The sequence below is a fragment of the Choloepus didactylus genome, chromosome 14 (genome assembly GCF_015220235.1).
Source record: "Choloepus didactylus isolate mChoDid1 chromosome 14, mChoDid1.pri, whole genome shotgun sequence".
Classification (NCBI taxonomy): domain Eukaryota; kingdom Metazoa; phylum Chordata; class Mammalia; order Pilosa; family Megalonychidae; genus Choloepus; species Choloepus didactylus.
This window is the reverse complement of record NC_051320.1, coordinates 15,238,519-15,260,669: the sequence shown is the minus strand read 5'-3', so window position 1 is coordinate 15,260,669 and position 22,151 is coordinate 15,238,519. Positions and strand designations below refer to the sequence as shown.

The following is a 22,151-nucleotide window of genomic DNA, read 5'->3' as shown; positions in this document are numbered from 1 at the left end:
ATTTCTTTAATGAAATTGGAAATTAGCACGTTAAAAGAATTATCCGCCATGATCAAGTAAGTTTTATCCCAGGTATGCAAGGATGGTTCAACAGAAGAAAATCAATTAATGTAATTTACAGCATTAACAAATCAAAAGGGAAAAACCACATTATCATCTCAACTGACAAAGAAAATGCATTTGACAAAATCCTTTTCTTGATAAAAACACCTTGAAAAATAGGAATGGAAGGAAACTTCTTTAACATGATATAGGACATATATGAAAAAATCAGAGCTAACATATTACTCAATGGAGAAAGACTGAAAGCTTTCCCTCTAAGATCTGGAACAAGACAAGGTTTCCCAGTGTCACCTGTTATTCAGCATTGTACTGGAAGTTCTAGCCAGAGCGTTTAGGCAAGAAAAAGAAAAGGCATCCAAATTGAAAAAGAAATAAAACTTTCACTATTTGCAAATGACACAATCTTATATATAAAAGTCCCCAAAAATCTACAACAAAGCTACTAGAGATTAGAAATGTGTTCAGGAAAGTGGCAGGATACAAGATCAACACACAATAGACCAGTAGTGTTTCTATACACTGGTAATGAGCAATCTGAGGAGAAAATCAAGATTCATTTGCATCAGCAACTAAAAATGTCAGATATCTAGGAGTAAATTTAACTAAGGATGTAAAGTACTTGTACAGAGAGAGCTACAAAACAGTGCTTAAAGAAATCAGAGAAGACCTAAATAAATGGAATGACATTCTCTGTTCATGGCTAGGAAGACCAAATAGTATTAAGATGTCAATTCTACCCATATTGATTTAGAGATTCAGTGTGATCTCAATCAAAATTGTAGCAGCTTACTTTGCAGAAATGGAAAAGCCCATTTCAAATTTATCTGGATGGGTGGAAAGCCCCGAATAGCCAAAAACATTTTATAAAAGAAGAACAAAGTTGGGAGACTTACACTTCCTGACTTTAAAGCATACTGCAAAGCTACAGTGGTCAAAACACCATAGTACTGGCATTTTGATATATTGACAAAGAGAATTGAATTGAGAATTCTGAAATAGATCCCCACACATATGGCCAGTTGATATTTTTTAATTAAATTCAGTTTTATTGAGATATATTCACATACCATACAGTCATCCGTGGTATACAGTCAACTGTTCATAGTACAATCATATAGTTGTGCATTCATCACCCCAATCTATTTTAGAACATTTTCCTTACACCAGAAAGAATAAGAATAAAAATAAAAGTAAAAAGGCACACCCAAATCATCCCACCCATCCCACCCTATTTTTCATTTAGTTTTTGTCCCCATTTTTCTACTCGTCCATCCATACACTGGATAAAGGGAGTGTGATCCACAAGGTTTTCACAATCACACTATCACCCCTTGTAAGCTACATTGTTATACAGTCATTTCAAGAGTCAAGGCTATTGGGTTGGAGTTTGATAGTTTCAGGTATTTACTTCTAGCTGTTCCAATACATTAAAATCGAAAAAGAGTTATCTGTATAGTACGTACGAATGTCCACCAGAGTGATCTCTCGACTCCATTTGAAATCTCTCAGCCAGTGAAATTTTATTTCATTTCATTTCACATCCCCTTTTTGGTCAAGAAGATGTTCTCAATCCCACGATGCCAGTCCAGATTCATCCCCGGGAGTCATATCCTGTGTTGCCAGGGAGATTTACCCCCTGGGAGTCAGGTCCCACATAGGGGAGTGGCCAGTTGATATTTGACAAGGATGCCAAGTCCACTCAGTTGGGGAATATTCTCTTCAACAAATGGTGCTGGGAGAGCTGGATATCCGTATGCAAAAGAATGATGGAGGACCCCTACCTCACACTGTATATACAGATTAACTCAAAATAGATCAGAGACCTAAGTATAAGAACCAGGGCTATCAAACTCCTAGAAGAAGATGTAGAGAACCATCTTCAAGATCTTGCATTATGCAATGGTTTCTCAGATTTTACACTCAAAGCACAAACAACCAAATTAAAAATAGATAATGGGAGGTCCTTAGAATTAAAAACTTTTGTGTTTCAAAGGACTTTGTCAAGAAAGTGGAGAAACAAAACAAAACTACTCAGTAGGAGAAAATATTTGGAAACCACATATCTGCGAAGAGTTTAATATCCAGAATATATAAAGAAGTCCTACAATTCAACGATAAACAATCCAGTTAAAAAATTAGCAATGACTTGGATAGATATTTCTACAAAGAGGAAATACAGATGGGTAAAAAGCACATGAAAAGATGCACTACATCAGTAGCTATTGAGGAAATGCAAATCAAAACCACAGTGAGATATCATTTCATACCTATCAGAGTGAATACTATTAAAAAAACAGAAAAGTACAAGGGCTGAAGAGGATGTGGAGAAATAGGAACACACATTCATTGCTGGAGGGAATGTAAAATTTTGCAGCCACTGTAGAAGACAGTTTGGTGGTTCCTCAGGAAGCTAAGTATAAAATGACCATATTACCTGGCAATCCCTCTGCTAGGTATATTCCCCCCAGAATTGAAAGCAGTGCCTCAAACAGGTATTTGCACCCGATGTTCATAATGGATTATTCACGTTGCCAAAAGATGGAAGTAGCCCAAGTGTCCATCAGCTCATGAATGGATAAACAAATTGTGGTATATGCATACAATGGAATATTTTTCATCTGTAAAAAGGAATGAAGTCCTCCTTGAGGACATGTTGAGTGAAATAAGCCAGACACGAAAGGGCAAATAGTTTGTGATCTCACTGATTTGAAATAATTATAATTGGCAAACCCAAAGAGTTAGAGTCTAGAATAAAGGTTACCGGGAGATAGATTGGGGCTAGAGAATGGGAAGTTGATGCTTAACTTATACATATTTTCTATATAGTCTAATGGTAGATGTTTGGAAACAAATGGTGGTGATGGTAACAAATTATTGTCAGTATAGTTAAGAGCACTGGACTGTAAAGGTGAATGTGGTTAAAAGGGGTAACTTTAGGATGCGTATGTTGCTAGAATAAAAATTGAAAGGTAAAACATAGGACTGTACAACACAGTGAACCCTATTATAGAGAGAGGACTATAATTAATAGTACAAGTATAAGAATTTTCTTTCATGAATTATGACAAATGTACTACAGTAATGCAAGGTGTTAATAGGGAGGTATATGGGAAATATATATATAAAGCTAATGTAAACTATGGGTGATTATACTATTTTAATAATTTTTCATCAATTTGTAACAAATGTAACTACTATTAAAAAAGAGTACAATGATAAAAAAGCGCTATCAACAATTGTGACCGATGTTCCACACCTGTGCGAAATGTTGGTTGTGGGGTGGGGTATAGGAATCCTGTATTTTATGCAGGATTGTTCTGTAAACCCACCATTTCTCTAACAAAAAAATTTACCAAAAAAAAAAGGGGTAGCTTATGCAAAGGTTTCATAGCAGTACTATTCACAAGAGTTACAGGGTAGAAACAACCCGAGTGCCTATCAGCAGATGAATGGATAAAGAAATTGTGGGACATATATAAAATGGAATATTATTCATCCATTAGAAGGAATGAAGTGCTAATATGTGCTGCAAGGTGGAGAAATCTCAAAAAACGTTATGTAAGTAAAGGGCATGAGACACAAAAGGTCACATATTGTAAGACTCCGTTTATATGAAATATCTAGACTAGATAAATCCATACAGAGAGCACAGGCTGGTGGTTGCTAGGGGCTTAGGAGAGAGTGGGAGGGGGGACAAGTACTTAATGGGTATGGAATTTTATATTGGGGCGATGAAAACAGTTTGGAACTAGATAGAGGTGGTGGTTGCACACCGTTGTGAATACACAAAATGCCACTGAATTGTTTGCTTTAAAATGATTAATTTTGTTATGTGAATTTCACCTTAATTTTTAAAAAGGGATAAAAGTTTAGGTGACACGATAGTGAACAACACCTTTTTTAGGAAAGTTGAGTTGCCGCATGAGGAAATTTATTTAAAGAGAATGCCATCCCACCTCTGTAAAGGTGGATAAACTAAGTATTTCAGGAGCTGAGTCACAATTCTGCTAAAGAAATAATTTATAATATTTTTTTTCCATTGAATATCTGTGGATTCTATTTGGCTTATATGTCAACATACAATGTACACAGAAAGTACAAGCAGCCACTGTTTTAGTTTGCTAATGCTGCTGGAATGCAAAACACCAGAAGTAGATTGGCTTTAATAAAAGGAGGTTTATTTGGTTACACAGTTACAGTCTTAAGGCCATAAAGTGTCTAAGGTAACACATCAGCAATCGGGTACCTTCACTGGAGGATGGCCAATGGTGTCCGGAAAACCTCTGTTAGCTGGGAAGGCACGTGGCTGGCATCTGCTCCGAAGTTGTGGTTTCAAAATGGCTTTCTCCAAGGACATTCCTCTCTAGGCTGCAGTTCCTCAAAAATGTCCCTCTTAGTTGCACTTGGGATATTTGTCTTCTCTCAGCTTCTCCAGAGCAAGAGTCTGCTTTCAACGGCTGTCTTCAAACTGTCTCTCATCTGCAGCTCCTGTGCTTTCTTCAAAGTGTCCCTCTTGGCTGTAGCTCCTCTTCAGAATGTCACTCACAGCTGCACTGACTTCCTTCTGTTTGTCAGCTCATTTATATGGCTCCACTGATCAAGGCCCACCCTGAATGGGTGGGGCCACGCCTCCATGGAAATTATCTCATCAGAGTTATCACCCATAGCTGGGTGGGGCGCCTCTCCAAAGAAACACTCAAAGAAATCTAATCAAAACTGATAACGTCTGTCTGCTCACACAAGATTATGTCAAAGATAATGGCATTTGGGGGACATAATGCATTCGAACTGGCACAGCCACCATAGAACATTTTTTCCTGATGCTGTCTCTCGTTACTTTGGACCTCAGTGGCTAAAGGATGTTCAAGGTTCCACTTACAATGAAGACCCCAGCTTAAAGAGGCCCGACCCAAACACTGTCTGTTGACAACCCACTCTTTTATCTGTTCCATCATGCAGTATTGGTTTTCTAATGAAAACAAAAATGGATTTCAGGAACCAGGTGGACATTGCTTTTTGTTCCCTGTTAGTTTTAAATGTAGCCATGTGTCCCGGCCCATGGGACGATCAACCGAGGCTCCAAGTCCTGCGAAGGAAGAATGGTATGGGACAAGAGACACGAAGAACTACAGCAAGACAGGTTTCTGATCAAGCTGCAAAACTTTATTGAAAAGGCAGGGTATATATGCCCTGGAGGGAGAGGGCGTGGCTAATAGGGACAGGTGGCGGTCTGGGATTGGTGATTGCTGTTGCTAGGGTGGATGGCCAATGGGCGGCTACTGTTTAGGCGGGAACTACTGTTACTTCCTTGAAGAAGGCTAATTATAGCTTAGGCTGTTCTTGCATCAGCCCTGGCGGCCATGTTGCATGTTACCGGTATCGCTGAAGGTGAATATTATATATGCTACCTTAATTGTCCCCAACAGCCATGTGAATGGGTGAAGTCATGAAATTGTAAACCAGTGATTTTAATTTTCTTTTAAATCATGATATCTTTCACTCCACAGAATGTAGTTTGAGGACTGTTGTTCTAAACACCATGAAATGTAGTTGTAATAACCTCAGAAAAGTTCCTTAATCCTTTAACTTTGAACAATATAACATAGCTGTATCCTGCATGCATTTTGTGTTTGGCGTTTCTTGCAAAATGTGCATAGTGGTAAGTTAAGCAAGCTGTGCACCATTTACCAAAATGATGACTAGCTTCAAAATAACTTAGTATGGAGGCGGGGGCGCGCGCGTGCACAGGCGACGCGCGGAGGGACGAGGGAGAGGAAGCGAGCTGCCGCCGGGTCTGCTGCTGCTCCACGCCGCCTGCCGCGCTGCCCGTCCAGCGTCCGCCGCCGTGGGAGTGCACGCGGAGACCATCTCCCCCAGAGACTGGCGCACCTTCCTGAAGCGCGGCCAGACCTGCGTGGTGCACTACACGGGGATGCTTGAAGCTGGAAAGAAATGTGATTCCTCCCGGGACAGAAACAAGCCCTGTAAGTTTACTCTAGGCAAGCAGGAGGTGATCCAAGGCTGGGGAGAAGGGGTTGCCCAGATGAGCGTGGGTCAGAGACCCAAACTGACTGTCTCCCCAGACTATGCCTATGGTGCCACGGGGCACCCGGGCATCATCCCACCAAACGCCACTCTCGTCTTTGACGTGGAGCTTCTAAAACTGCAATGACAGGAATGGCCTCCTCCCTCCACTCCCTGTACTTAGATCGGCCATGGAGGGATCTGGCGCCTCCAGACACGTGCAGGTGAATCCGTATGGAGCTTTTCCTGATGTTCCACTACACTCTTTGTAAAAACATCTACCCAGACTGAATGTGTTCCATTACTCAGCTTTGCTTCTGACATCTCCATTTCCTCTTCCCCTTTCTCCTCGTATATGTGTTGACTTAAACGATATGCCATAAACCTCAAGTTACATTCATTTTTGGTTTTGGTTTTGGGATGATGATTCAGTTTCAGTCTTTTTGGATCTAGGTTTCCAGTTAAGTATATGCTCAGGTATTAACAGCACAAACAATGGGTTAACCTTAGAATAGAAATTGGTGTTTGGGGGGAGGGGGATGCAAGAACTTTATTTTATTATTATTTTTTTTTTGGATGAAATTTTTATCTATTATATATTGAACATTCTTGCTGCTGCGCTGCAAAGCCATAGCAGATCTGAGGCGCTGTTGAGGGCTGAATCATTCTCCAAGCTAAGAGATGTGCTTGGGTTGAATTAAAAGCCCTACCCAAAATCGAAATGGGTAAGAGGGGAGAGCCTTTTTTCTCCACCAGCCCCACCTTCCCCTCCCTTCAAACCCTCTGCCTTTTGAAAGCAGATAGTCTTCACTGCGGTGTTGGACACTATAGGTATCTGTCCCTGGGCCAGCAGGGACCTCTGAAGCCTTTTTCATGGCCTGGCTTATTTTTTTTTTTTTTTTTTTTTTTCCATCCTGTAGTTTTTCTAATGGATTTTCAGGACTTTTGTACTCTTCTCATAGCTGTCAAAGCTCCACCACTTCCTAAATTTTAAGGACTTTAATCGAAAGTATAAATTGAATGTGCTGTTTGTAGACATTTAACACCCAATGAAAGCCCAGCCATCTTCACAAATCCTTGAGTGTTCTCTTAAGAAAATGATGCTGGTCATCGCAGCTTCAGCATCTCCTGGGTTTTTTTGTTTTTGTTTTTGTTTTTTTGTTGCTCAGCCCCTGCTGCTGATCTCAAAGTTCCCTGGCTTCTCCTTCCCCCTCTCACGCCTTTGCTGACCTGTGTAGTGATTTGGTCAGAGAAATTGTTGCTGCCCCCCCCCAGCCCACCGCACCCTCCCATCTCCTGCACCACATACAAGTTTTGAGTTATTACTGCAATAAAAGTGCTTTATGCTGGCAAAAAAAAAAAGTATGATTAGGTTTTGTTTTGTGTGTGTGTGTGTGTGTGTGTGTGTGTGTGTGTTTTCAAAATAGACAAATGTATTTTAACGTAACAGCACAATACATTTATTGATATGGTCTCAGATTCCACATTGATGCTAACCTTTAAAAAGTTTGTCAAGTGTTGGTATAGTATCAAAGAAGAATATCGACAATAATTCCTTTTCCTACTACAAATCGGTTTGAGGCTGGATTTTATTCATATACTTCAACCTGGATTCTATTCATATACTTCAACCCAAACAAATATGATTTAAGTTTTGATAATTATATGGTAGAACCAGTTGTCTATGATGCCTGCTTGTGGTTCGTAGCAATAAAAACATGTCATCTATTACAGAATACTTCTTTTATTTCTCACTCCCAATAAGAGGAGGACTGGGGAGATGAGAAAGAAGGAAGGGTTACATAGCTCCAGCCCAAGCAAAGGGTTCTGGGTCATTAAAATACAAGTTAAAAATAAGAGGCAAGGCAATTAGTACCTTCCTGGAAATTACCTGATGAACCAAAAGACCATTCCTAGCAATCCTAACTCTTGTGATTTTATTGAAATCCAGGATAAGTGTTAATAATGAGCATTTTAGGTTGAGCTTTGGCAATTTAGCTTATGGTTCATTCTTGATCATGGATTTTATAATGGAGGATAGATTTTTAAAGTTCCTAATGTAAAGCTGGTTCCATCTATTATTTTAATTTTAAGAATTTTTTTTGTTCAGGTTATTTTTTTAATGTGCAATCTCTTCTTGTTTCATGGATACAGTTTCTTCTTTATAAGAATATTAATTATATAAATCTTAATAAAAAATATATAGGCAGACTTCAGAACAATATTTTTTGTTCAGATGAATAGCTAATTAGTTGCAATGCTCCAGAACCCAATTTCTGTTTGTTGAATAAGTTAATTTTTTATTTTTATAACTGTATTTTCATCTTCTTTAATAATTTTTGGACCCCAATTACATCCACACAGTTCTGGTATCAATGTTATTGATGCATTTTGGTAAATTTCTAATCAGTTCAATAAAAATTTCTCTGGCCCCTGGGAAAAAAAAAAAAAGAATGTTAATTATAGTTTTCTGACCTTCTGTTCCCTGCAGTGTCCAGTCCTTCCTGTAGCTTTCTTCTGTTTGTTTTGCTCTTGTTCTTTTCGTGTTAGAGGCTGGTGCTCTTCGGCTGCCCATTCATATTTAAGGTGAAGCACTAAAAGGCTGCTTGGAAGTTCTGCATTGCTAGGGGTGGTGGGAGCGGGTACCTTTTAGGTTTCACTATGAGGTGATGTTTTAAAGACTTGGCTCTTTCAAATGCCAGTATGTACTGGTATTTTCTCTAGGGCTCTTTTTCCAAAACCAACCCACCAGACTCCTACCTGGAGTGGTACACGTCTTCATGCTAGTGCTCATGTGTTTAATTTTTTGCTTGATCACCCTCTTTTCACAGACTGTTGCCTGTTTTCCACTGGGCCTGATGTCTGGTTTGGAGTGTCTCACTCTATTTCAATGTAGAAAAACCACCTGCCAGAGTGGGGTAGGGGTGGATAACATCAGGGAAGGAATCCAGGCCACTGCCTCTCATTCAGGCTTTGAACCCCCCAACCCTATGCTTCATCTCTGCCTTTCTTGGTAGTTGATGCCTATAATTTCTTTAACTTTTTGGCTCCTGTGACTTGAGTTGTTTTTCTCCCAACCAGTAGTCTTCTCTGCAGGCATCTGATATTCTCGTTTCTCATCACTGCTAATTCTTCCCATTGGCTTTCCAACTCTCACAAATTTGTTGATAGATCTATCTGCTTGTGTGCCTCCCCAGTTTGCTTTGGTTTTGTGGGTTTTACCTTTCAAAACATGTTTTATGCCCGTTTCAAGAGGGCCATGTTTAATCTAAATATTTTCCCTCAACACAGCAGAATATTAAGACCCATCTCGAGTCCCAGTCTTACCAGGAAGCTTTTCCCCATAACCCTGGATGTCATTGGTATTTCCTGGTCTTTATCTTGAAAGAAACTTTTTCAGTTCTTTGCCATGTGTTTGTTTCTGTGGCTATACAACTAAACTGATAATTTTTGTTATTACTTTATCTCATTTTATAAATGCTTAAAACTTTAAAAAAGAACTGTATTTCCATTCTATTCAGTTCAGTTTACTAATTTATTAAACATCCATTTTGTACAAAGCATTGGGTTATTACAGGAGAATATCTAAAGATCAGCTTCTGAGAGGCATATGGTCTTGTAGCATCGCAGGATAAACACGTGATATTGCGGGAGTGCAGGCGGGGAAGCCTTGTTTGCCAATTAGGGGAAACCATGTGGTGGTAATTCCATAGGTGAGAAAGCCCCAGGCTTTGTGCAAGCAAGAATAAGTTTCATTGTCATGAAATTGGGGGTTTCTTTCAAGGAATAATAAGAAATCCATCTGGTGAATGATTTTATCTTTGGCACAGTAATTATGAGACCCACAAAGCAGATCTATCTTATCTACCTCCCCCTCTTCCCCCCAATCAGATAGAATTGTGCCTGGCACTTCTTAATGAATGGGATGAACTCATTAATGAATGGAAAAGTACTCTGGAGTCAAATGTTTTAAATATACTGCTTTCTTATACTTTGTAAAAAATAAAAATAAAAAAAAAACATTAAAAAAGTTGTGTTTTTTCTCTCCAAATTTAGATTTTCCTTGCTGCTGCTTAACTTAGAGGAGTACTACTTTGAACAGCATACGGCTGCTCATATTCAATCCAGAGGCAGTCAGAATGAAAGGTAAGGAAGACTGTTGGATCTCCATGGGCTAACTAATCTTTTCGATGCCTGATACTTGTAAAAATCAGATAAGAGAGCATACAGATTCTTTTTTCCTTTTTCTTATTGGGGAAGTAATGGGAAGAGGGATTTATCAGTTGCTATAATAACTTCAAATATTTTTCAAAGCTAAGAAGCATTGCATTCTAATTCCTCCAAGTTTGTGCATACCATCCCGTCACTGTTTTCTTGCATCCTTCTTGTACTTACACAGCACACTGTGCTCTCAATTATTTGGATTATGGTGTTATAAAGTAATGATTGTAAAGCACAAAAGTGCTATAAAAGACAACACTTTCAAAATGAATAATTGTGATTCGAACTAGAAGCAAAATCTGATTTCTCCATATTTGAATAACTGCTACTGATTATTGTAAAAAGATTCTGTTTCTTTGGCCTTATCTTTTGAAAGCTATGTACAAAAGTGTGTAATGAAGATTTTTGTTTAAAGTGCCAACTTGGAATTAACTAAGATGAGAGTTGTTTCAGCAAAAATGTGTGTGCTGATGATTTCCTTTTAAGGGGTTGCTTAACTATCTGCCACAATTTAGAAAATGCTTTGACATTTGGTAAACACTCTCCCTTTTAGTGTTCTTCAGGTGTTATCCCCAAAGGATAGAAAGATAGGTAGCATTTGTTTAAATACAAGCCCAAGTAAACATCACTTGACGTTTTGATAAGCCTGGGGCATATCTATTTCCTTAGCATTCAGGTTAGACAATTACTGTTCCCTGAACATGGCACCTTGCTTTCTCACTTCTGGAATTTTGCTCCAATTCTTTTCCCTTTTCCATAACTCCCCCCCACCTCTGCCTTTTTTTTCTCAGCATTCACTCCTCTGTCCTGAGTGATAAAATATGTTGCTTAAAATTATGTACATTTGTTTGTTATTAAAACACAAATACAAGGTAACTCAAATCTGTTTTTATAGTTTTAAAGTTATTATTAGGGCAAAAGGGTTCAACACCATGCAGTCACATTTGGTAATATCTAGCAAAACTGCATATGCATTAACCTGTTGACCTAGCAATTTCACTTCTAGGAAGCTACCTCAAAGATAGGCAAATATTTAAAATGAGATATGGGCCAGGTTTTTCACTGCAGCACTGTTTGTGATAGCTGAAGACTAGAAACTATCCAAATGTGCATTAGTAGAGGACTGATTGAAAAGACCATGGGAAGCCCACATCATGGAGTACTGTGCAGCTGTGACAAAGGAAAGATGTTCCATAAACTGCTGTAGAGTGATCTCCAGCATAAAATACGTGCACCAAGCAGGAGGTAGACTGTGTATATAATATGGTACATTTCTTCTAAGAAAGAGGGGTAGTTATTTTTTGGTTATATTTTTAAAAAATTGGAAGCATAAACACAAAGCTAATGGAAATGATTACACATACAGAAGACGGAGGTATCAGGAATAATTTAGGGATGGAAACTAGAATTCTCTGAATGTACCTGATTTTGTTTTTTGGAATTATATAAACATATAAGTTGAATATAGAACTAAAATTTAAGAAGAAGCAGTAATTCTCCTAAAAAACCAAAAAGAAAATGAAACAAATGAACTTAACTACATATAAAGTTGATGACTTAACCACAGAGAATTATTTTAACTGACTTTAAAATGCAGTAATTTGACCATCTCTAATGGGATATAGCCTACATTGAAAATAAAATTATAATGAAGATATAAACTGTTTTAGTAGTAATATTGTTGGTAGTAATATTTGTATTATTATTTTAAAACTATTACATACACACATGCACATAGATTTATATGGTTGGATAAAGTAAATGAGTAATTATGTTAATGACAAGACCAGGATTTTCAGTTTAAAAGGAAACAAAAATATGATATTAAAGAAGTTAATTAAAAGTCCTGTAATCTTACATTTTAATTGGAAATGCTTATGTGAATTAGTGTATCTTTCACTTAAAAAAAAGCATTTCCTAGCTCTAACCTCTGAAAAGACTTAAAAACAACTGAGTAACAGTGAACCTTTAGACCTGAGATTTTGGTCCCTGAATATCATTTCCCACTAGAAAGAATGAGGGCCTTTTGGAGAAATGGCTGATTTTAAGTCTGGGACAGGAAATGTGTAAGTGGAGCCTAGAACATCTTGTCATACCAGAAAGTAAGGAGAGTATCAAAATTTATAAATATGTAAAAAGAAGCAAAAGTCAAACTGAAGAGGCTGACACTTGGGCAAAAATGGGACAATTTGAGCAACAAAAAAGAAAAATGACTGCAATTGAAACACAAAAGAAATGTAAAGATCCATAAATTCATATTGATATTTAAAAAAAAAACTAATTGGTTACCTTTGAAGGATGCTATGGCACCGACCTTTTTTTCTGAACCTGATAAATCAAAGTAACAGTCAAGTATTTTTCCTGCTTTCCTAGTACAAACTGTAGGTCGCTAAGTAAAGTTCTTTTTTATTGGTGAATTCTAACCAATAAATACACAAGGAATGATAGAATTTCAATCCCTAATGAAATAATGCATCTAGACCAGGGGTCAGCAAACTACAGCTCATAGGCCAAATGTAGCCTGCCACTTGTTTTTGTTAGTAAAATTTTGTTGGAACCCAGCCACACCCATTCATTTATATATCATGTATGGTTGCTTTCCTTCTGCGACAGCAGAGTTGAATAATTGTGATGGAGACTGGTGGCTCACCAAGCCAAAATTATTCACTATCTGGCCCTTTATAGAAAAAGTTTTCCAACCCCTATCTAGACAGTGGTTGCCAAAACTATTAGGAGAAAGATGCTGAGAAATTTTGTAGTGAAAGTATCAGGATATCACCTAAACCCACTGCTTCTTCCTGATGTGAAGGAAATAGTACATGTGCACCACCTCTGAAGTATTCTTGTTAGAAAATCAAACTGGCATCTGATTAAGACTTTAATCTGAGCAGGTTAGGGTAAAGAAACACCACAGAAATGCATTTAGCAAAATTTGTAATGTGGGAAAATAAAAATTGTTTTAAATTAAGCAATTTTTAGATGAGAGACATGTCAACTAAATGTTATATGGACTGTGTATAGATTTTGATTTGAACAAACTGTTAAAACACATTTATAAAATAGGAAAGTTTGAACATTGTTCATTTGGTGACATAAAGGACTTGATAACATTAAGGAATTACCAGTCTGTCATAGGTGTGATAATGAATTGTGATGGATTTTTTAAAGAGTTTGATTTAGAGATTCACAGTAAAGTATTTATGGATGGAGTGATATGATGTCTAGAATTGTCTCTATAATCTATCAGGGTTCTTGGGGATAGGTGGATGGGGGGTTATACATTAAATGGGAATGAGCACATGTTGACAATTGCAGAAGCTGGGTGATTGGTACATGGGGGTTTTCTATTCTCTCTACTTGTGTATGTTTAAAAAATTCCATGCAAGGTCTTGTCTTGAGTTATTATAAGGTAATTCTGGGTGTTAAAAAGCAAACGCAATTAACATCATGGAAAAAATATCAAATGAACCATTTCAAAATCCCTTTGAGGAGGAAGAACTGCAAACTAAATCATGACCTTCAGCATGAGATGGCCTTTTTGTCCATTCTGCGCGTATATATTGAGTGCCGACGACAGAAAACTAAATTAAATGTTCCCTGCCCTCATCAGAACAGGAAGTGGTATTCTGGTTGGGGAGAGGGGGATGTTTGGGGGTTGAGGCTCATTCTCAGACTGAAAGCCTGTATTTCTCAATATGATTGGGTTTGTATTATGTTTCCAGCCAATAGATTCTTTACATTGTATAGAGATACAAATATAAATCAAGGAAGGTAAATTAAAACCCTGGAATCTTACCATTTGAATTGCAAATGTCAATATGAATCACTATTTGTTTTGTTTTATCACAATTAATCTAAAAATAGGATTAATCTGAACCAAAGCCCAGTTCTTTCCCCTTGCCCTATTCAGTGGTGAGTAAATACAGGGTTTGTTCGGTTGGAATGAGGTAAGTTCTTCAGGGAAGAGGCATTTGAGTTAAACCTGGAAAGATTAATGCAGTTTTGCTGGACCCCGAATGAGGGCAGGAGAGTTACATGTAGAAAGAACAGCTTATGCAGAGATAAAAAGTGTGAATGAGCAAGTGTGAATGATGTCTAGCAACAAGGTAGGTGGGGAGGCTCAAATTATGAAAGGCCTTGTTTGGACTTTATCCTGTAGGCTAGGAAGCTGTTGACATATTTTTAAGCAAGGAAGGATGTAAGATTTCTTTGGTAGAGAAGAATTAAGCGCAGAAAGCTGTGATTAGAAGCAGGAGAGTATTCAGTTATTTCAGTAGTGTAAGTGAAATAATTGCTATAGTTAAGGCAGGGAGACTAGAGCAGAGGGAATTCAAGAAGTATTTAAAGAGCAAAAGTAATAAAAGTTGGTAACTGATTGGATATGGGGACTGAGAAGTGGAGAAGTCATGGATGACTTTGAAATTCTTAATTCAAACACTAGTTTAATTGAGCTGTTTACCAAAATATGGAAATAATAGGAGGGAAAAGGCACCTCTTGTAAAATATGCAACATGGGCTTTCTTCTGACAAGTTGCAAAAACTGGGGTTAGTCATATTAATAAACATCAGTGGCCATTTTTGAGCATTTAAGATGTGCTGGAGACATGGAGGAAGAAGCCACAGTCTGCTCTCTGGGCACCCCCTGTTTTGTGGGGAGACAGAGCAAGTCATCAGTCACAGACCATCGCGGCTGAGAGCAGTGCCTGGAGTGCCCACCGGGGGCGCTGTGGACCTGGGCTCACAGATAAGTCCTCGTTCCAGCAGGTGCTCGGGCCAGGCCCCGGCACATGCAGGACTTTGCCAGCAGAAGATGAAGGCAGTGCTGTCGGGCTGGACAGATGGACACTCGAAGAGGAGGAGCTGGTTTGAGGGAAGGATTCAGTTTGAGATCTTCTGGGCTGGGGTATTCAAGTGGAACGGGGCAGTGGCAGTTGGAGCGGTCAGTCTGGAGTTCAGGGGCGAGGTTTGGGCTGAAGGTGGAGACTTGGTAAACTTAAATCCATGAACTTCTGTGGCGATAGAGAAGTCTGGCACCCTGGGATGGACAGGGAAGAGCTCACCGGGACCCCAAGGTATGGCTTCAGAAGACATCTAAACATCATACGAGGGATTTTAAAGAACCTAGAAGAAATGCAGCAGCTTGACATGTAAAAAAAAAAAAAAGTGATCTTAGAAACTGCATCTTAAGTTGATCTTTTTGTAAGGTAATATTACAGCATCTCCTAACCTGCATTCCTACTGTACGCAAACTGCTATTTGCCTTGGTTTGATCATTGATAATGGTCATCCAATGAACAGAAGAAAATAACGTATATAGGTTTTTACTAGTTTCAGACAGGTGATGCATATTGGCCATTATTAGCAACTGCCTCTTAAATGCTCAGGCAGGTTTCTTTGTTTCTTTCCAGAACATATTGGGGTCATATAAATGTCCCAAGGAAGGATGAAATAGTAGAGTCTGTAACAAATTTATTTGATGTTATAGTAGTGGCAAGATAATTTTTAAAATTGTTTATCATCACCAAACATTTTTTCCCTGAGTTTCTACATGCCACAAAATCACCCTTAAAATCGTTTTATGGGCTAAATTCAAACTCTGTTATTTTTCCATGGTTATAAATAAGAAAAAAATCCCTTTATCTGATTAATTATTGATAGGTAATATTGACTTGTGAATAGTTCTTTTGGATATAAGGAATTAAAAGCCAACAGAACTTACTGGAAACAGGATAGATTTGGTGTTTCTTAATGCTTTTAAGCTTTGGTTTCTTTTTCAGAGAATATGTGAGGATCGAGTGAGGTAATAAAAATGAAATACATGGCACAGGGCTCCATGGATGAAACCATGATTACAGTAGGTGAAGATTGCTCCAGCCTCTAGGAGGTGGAGATAAGGGAAAATGTTTTGCTATGTTTCCCAGCCTTTCATACCCTCTCTTTAATTGTGTTGTTGATCTTTTATTAGTTGACAATTTAGTGACCTATTTTCTAGTTAAAATGTATTAGGATTCTTTGATGCCTTTGTTATGTTCATTAAATAATCCTTTGTGCTTTGTGCTTTGATCCCTAGGAAAATCAGAGGCTCCTTAAAAATATGTTCAAAGTCAGTGATTTTTGAACCGGATATAATATCCCAACCCATCATTAAGGTAAACACATTTTGAGTGTTAGCAGTAACATTCTTATTTTTTGTGTATATTTCACCTTTCCTATTTTTTATAATCTTTTTCACTTTTATCCAGATTCCTTTGAGAGATTGTATAAAAATAGGGAAACATGGAGAAAATGGAGCCAATAGACACTTTGCAAAGTATGTCGCTCTCACTAAATGTTTAATTCTACATTAGCCAAAAAAATTGTGTATATTTGATGACTTTTACCTTCATTTTAGGGCAAAATCTGGGGAGATTTCACTCATTTTCAGTCAGGTAAGAAGCACACAGTAAATATTTTTTCCTAACCCTGGTGAACATATATATATGTTTTTTCTTTCTTTTAGCATGATAAAATTATTTGTGGACATCTCAAATGGAGACGATTGGAATAGATTCTTAAGTGCATTTTAAATTTAATCATTGATAAATATATTTTTTGAAAGAAGTGATCCCTATTAGGCAAATAGCTATTGCTTGATCAAAGATTGTGTGTTATGTGTATGAAAAGTTTGCAGTTGTGCCTGGAGGGAGCCCTGACAGTGTTTTGAGGGTACCTTCTCCAGACAAGGCAGCGGCTTGGAGATGAAGGGGCGGCACCCCCTCCTGTGCCTCCTAGTCCTTTAGGAGGTGTGAGGCCCCCCGAGCGGGCCCTGGGTTCGCTCCTCGTGGCAACCACGTCAGCAGCTCCAGCTGTGTGCTCTCGAATAATTACGACCATGGGCTTGATAACCTCTTGTTCATTCCAGATTTATTCCGTATTTGTTTACATAGTCTATAGATTGTTTTTTTAAATTGTAATTAAGAGTAAAGATTGTCTTCTACTTTCTTTTGGTTTGGGGCTTCACTTCATCTTTAAAAATGAATGGTTAGAAGAGCTCAGTGTTGCCTAAACTGTCTGCAGGGCCCTAGTCCTTGAGGTGTTGAGGTGTTCAGAGAAAAATCGTTCTGTTGATGAAGTAAGTTTAGGGAAAGTTGTGTGAACAGATTTCTTTATTGCATGACTTGACTCAAAGCATTTAACATGATAAGGTGTTTTGTGAGTCTCAAGGAGAAGGATTAAGAGCAGGTACTTTTTGGATTACTGAACATTTTTTATTCATGGAACATGTACTAATGTGTAAGGAAAATCATTTCATGAAAGCTGAGAGATCTCCAGTTAGGTGATTTTCAAATCAAAAATGATTTTCATTTTTATGGTTCTACTAATTTTATGGACGAAAACATTTCACAGCTGTCTTTGACTTCATCGTTATTTTAACTGGTATATATAAAAACAGGTACAGCCATCTATTACTTTGTAGAAGGGACATCATTATTCATAATTCTGGCTGCACCTGTACTCTTGTTATTTCTGTATTATCATTCTACATCACAACGTTATTCTAGAAAGTCCATTAACTTAAAAGAAACAAGTATGGTTTCTATCCTAAAACTATACACTTTAATTACTTTACCAAAACGTTAGTGACTTTAAGCTTAGAAATGAGGATTTTTAAAAATCACCCCTCCTTTCCCCCACTTTTAATAGTCTGTAGAAGCGGTCTCATTTTAAACAATACTCAAAATCAGCTTGATGCCAGTGGATGGCTGGATGCAAATTACCCTTGCAAGTATTGTTTTGAGCTTTCTGAGTCAAAAACACAAACAGACAAAAGATTGTGTTTGGGTCAGAAAGTCTCAGAAACAGTGCGTTGGGTTTTGCTTTCAAATTTTTTTTGCTACCAGGATAAAGAGAGGTAGGGGTGTGTGTGTGTGTGTGTGTGTGTGTGTGTTTTAACTCATTCATTCAGTAAGCATTACATGCAAGTATCTGGAGATACAGGGGAGAACAAAATATCCAAAGCCTGCTCATAGGCTTTACCTTTCTCTGAGGGAGACAGACAGTAAACACACTGTCTCAGTGCCCAGTAGAGATCAGTGCTTTGAAGAACATGGAAGCAGGACAGAAGCACAGAAAGGAGAAGGAGAAGGAGGCTACTTCAGAGTGGTCAGGGATGGCCTCGTTGAGAAGGACAGTTGAAAAGAGACTTGAAGGGTGTGAGGGGTGATCACGAGGAAGCATTACAGATGCAGAGAACGGCAGGGTCGCGGCCCTGGGACGAGAATGCCCTCTAAGGTAGAAAGGACAGTGAGAGCCCATGAGGCTGGAGCCCGGGGGTCAGGGGCGTGCTAGGAACGAGGTGGGTGCCGTGGCCGAGACCTTGCCACGGAGGGCCTCGCAGGGCCAGGGTAAGGGGTTAGAGTAGAGCACAAGAGAGAAAAGCCATTGGAGAGCTGACAGCAGAGAGGGGACCCGATCTGATCTGCAAGTGTTTGTAAGTCTCTCTGGGTGCTGGGTAGAGAATTTACAGCAAGGGCTCAAGAGTAGGAGCTGGGAGACCTGTTGGCACCTTCAGAAACCCAGGTGTCCTGCCCCAGGATGGTAGCGGTGGAGGGTGACAGGTGGTGTGTGTCTGGACATAATCTGAACATACACCTAATAGGATGTGCTGGTAGATTAGTTGCAAGGTATAAAGGAAAGCAGTCGAGGATGGCTCCAGCTGGGGGTTAGTAGTGCCCTTTGTGTGATAGGGAAGCCCGGGCAGGGAGTAGGTTTGGGTTAGGATGTGAGATATGAGATGTTTGGTAGACCTCCAAGAGCTGTCAAACAGGGATTCGGAGGTATTTATATGGGTTTTAAGGAGGAGGTTGAGGCTACAAACATAAACTGGAGAGTTAGCAGTTTGTAGATCCCCTTTTACTCCCTGGAGCAGGAAGAGATTTCCTGGGAACTGAGTGTGGACTGAGATTCTGCAGCTCTGAACCCTTACAGTTGGGAAGGAGCAGTAGGTGATGACAGGAGAACCAAGAGCAGGGGTCCAGGAAACTCAGTAGAAAACTGTTTTGAAAGGGGACATCGGCTTTGTCCTGCGCTCTGAGAAGTACAGTCAATTCAGTCCTGGGATGTGGCTGTTGTTTCTGATGATGTGGGGCCCTGTATCTTTCGTCACCGTCACAGGAGTCATTTCAGTAGCATGGTAAAACGAGAACCTATTGTGGGCGTGAGAGATTCTGTACAGGCAACTCTTGCAAAGGGTTTTGCCACAAAAAGGAACAGAGAATGGCAAAAGAAGGATGTGAGATGAAGGGAGAAATTTTTTTCTGTGATATGTTTAAAATGGGAGTGGTTGCAGGATATAATTATAGGAGCAGAGTCTGTGACTAGCTGACAGGGAGGGTGGGGGCCTTGCATTCTTTGCATATGTAGCATGGCTGGTCTTTGTGAGCACAGACAGACCCTCCATCGTAACAGGCAGGAAGGCAGAGCCTGTGGGGCAGGCGAGAGGAGGCTGGGGGGCCTGGTTGTGACAGCCCTCCTGAGATGTGGTTATTCAATATAGACAGTAAGGACATGGCCTATGCAAGCAGGAAACACCGCGTGCCCAGGCATCTCTAGAAATTTCTGTGTGTTAATGAATGATTTTATACCATCATGACTTTGTTATACTCCCTTTCTTAGAAAATTGGAACTTAGATTAGCTTCCCTCACCTGTCTGCTTGGTACTTGGTGCAAGGCCTAAAACATCGCAGCTATTTTATTCATCCAGTAATCGTGGCTATCTTGTTGCCTTGATGATTCTGTTTAATTTAATATTTCTCATTTTAAACATCAAACCTTAAATGCAAGTATTTTTGAAATGGATATTATGTAACAATGGGTTTAAGCATCTGGTTCTTAATATCTTAATAGTAGATATTATTTTTTACAATAAAGAATTTTGTGACTATTTTATAAGTATTGCTTTGTCTTTCTCAGGTATATTTCATTAAAGAACATAACATTGTTGCACCATATAAAATAGAAAGGGTAAGCAAAGCTTTCCATTTTTTCCCCTGCAATTTATATAGTGATTTTGAGCGATAGGGTTTTGTAACTGTATTAACCTCTGTAATCAAATACAGTAATAACAAGTATTTAAAAGCTTGTTACTTAGTAATTATAACAATTACCCGAAGGAGCCACAGACTTTTGAATAGAAAATTGAAGTCAGACTATGCATCATTTATAAAATCATTTAACGGCTCTCACTGAGAATTTGTTCACCAGTACATTACTGAACATTTTAAAAATACTTGAGAAATATTCATAGGTTACAAAATACCCTTATTTGAGAACTCTTGGATAATTTCTAAGTATTTTCAATTGATAGAAGCTATGAGTAAACTTAAATGCAACATCTGCTTCCCAGGACTTGTCAAGTGAGCTTAGATCTCAGCCATTCTGTACGTTATTTAATTTTTTTATGCTTCAGCTTAAGACATAGTAAAGGAAAAACTCCTACCTAAAGAGTCTGTGGAGGGCCTGGGGCCAGGGCCGTGCCCGTTGTGATGACAGCTCTGGATTTGCTGCTGTCTCCGGGCCAGCGTTGTCGTGCAGGCTGCCTCTAGTCCCAGCTGCCGCTCAGCCCGCAGCTTTGTGGGACCCACAGGCTGCGCGTCCTGGCCTTCGGGTGGTCTATTCAGGCAGCACTTGCACACGCAGGTTAAGGCAGGCATGGTAAAGACCGGATCCAATCCATGCTTCCCAGCAGGGTGCCGCTGCATTCGGGGCAGGACAGCTCTCTCCTTCCTGGGTGAGACTGTCCCTGATGCTGCCACCCTCCCCAGCCCCCGCTGGGGTTACCCCGCCACCATGTGTTTACAGAAGCTCCTGGGGGGTGAGGGGCTCCCCAAGTTGAGAGCCACTGCCTGGGTGTCTCTCTCAAGGCCCCACTGATACCCACCCAAAACACAAGGCTGCAGAAGGTCCATTAAAAAATTACATTAGAGTAGAAGAGATGATTGTTCTGCAGTCAAGGAAATACAGCGCTCTAGTTACAAAGGGGCTCATGCTGTCGTCTGGCTAATCACATACATGAACGGTATGGCGAAAGTAACTACCTTCCCAGGGAAGAGAACATCTCATACCCAGAAATACCATGTCGGGGGACCATTTTGGTATCAGTTACTGTTAACTTAATCAGTTTATGTTACAAATATGAAGGCATTTGTTGGAAGGAAATCCGACTTTCCAATTTTTAGAACTTTGCCATTCTCTCTCTCAGAATTGAAATGAAGAAAGAAGAGTAAAATTCTTCACAGTCTTATCCACAGTTAGACACTGTTGCAGTTTGCTGTCCCCTTGTTTGTACTGAACTTTCATTCAGTCATTCAGTGGCCGTTTATCATGTTCCCACCTAGTGCCGCACACTGTCTGGGCTGGGGGGGGTGCATTTAGAAGTACACAAGAGTGGCTCTGCTCCCCCAGGGCCTGCCCCGGGGCTGTCCCCGAGGAGGAGGACAGCCCATGCAGAGGCAGGCAGAGGCAGGCAGAGCCCCTCAGGTGGCTTGCAAAGTTCCTGCAGTTGTGGGGTTTGCTATGTTTCTCTTCCTGTGTTTTGATTTTTTTTTTTTTTTTTTTGTCCTTTCTTTGTTAGGGCAAAATGGAATATGTCTTTGAATTGGATGTTTCAGGCAAAGTGGAAGATGTCGTGGAAACGTTGCTTCAGGTAAGCCAGTGCCTTACTCACACATTGACCAGGCAGATTATTCAAAGCAAAGTGAGGCAGAAACTTAAAAAAATTTTTTTTCATATTTGTACATTTAACCCAAACCATAATCTCTTCTAAATATGAAGCTACATTAACTCGAATATGTTGAATTTGGAAA

The 22,151-nt window shown here is 39.3% G+C and overlaps 2 protein-coding genes across 2 annotated transcripts in view; both read left to right on the top strand.

Moving 5' to 3' along the window:
- The window catches only part of NSMAF (neutral sphingomyelinase activation associated factor), a 79,976-nt gene that overhangs the window by 28,311 nt on the left and 29,514 nt on the right, over window positions 1–22,151 (top strand). The window contains exons 2-7 of the mRNA XM_037803291.1: window positions 10,144–10,233; window positions 16,379–16,457; window positions 16,551–16,618; window positions 16,700–16,736; window positions 20,260–20,310; window positions 21,920–21,991. Of these exons, the coding sequence (XP_037659219.1) occupies window positions 10,144–10,233; window positions 16,379–16,457; window positions 16,551–16,618; window positions 16,700–16,736; window positions 20,260–20,310; window positions 21,920–21,991 (397 nt within the window). The remainder of the gene's footprint in view (window positions 1–10,143; window positions 10,234–16,378; window positions 16,458–16,550; window positions 16,619–16,699; window positions 16,737–20,259; window positions 20,311–21,919; window positions 21,992–22,151) is intronic.
- LOC119509497 (peptidyl-prolyl cis-trans isomerase FKBP1A-like) lies at window positions 4,841–6,581 on the top strand. The gene is made up of 2 exons (XM_037803537.1): window positions 4,841–4,981; window positions 5,783–6,581. Exons 1-2 carry the CDS (start codon window positions 4,841–4,843, stop codon window positions 6,233–6,235), a joined length of 594 nt encoding a protein of 197 aa, XP_037659465.1. The 3' UTR covers window positions 6,236–6,581.

Coding starts and splice junctions, on each gene's coding strand:
- LOC119509497 (XM_037803537.1), top strand. CDS start 4,841: ATGCATTCGAACTGGCACAGCCACCATAGAACATTTTTTCCTGATGCT. Junction 4,982..5,782: donor AGAGGCCCGACCCAAACACT/GTCTGTTGACAA, acceptor AAAATAACTTAG/TATGGAGGCGGGGGCGCGCG.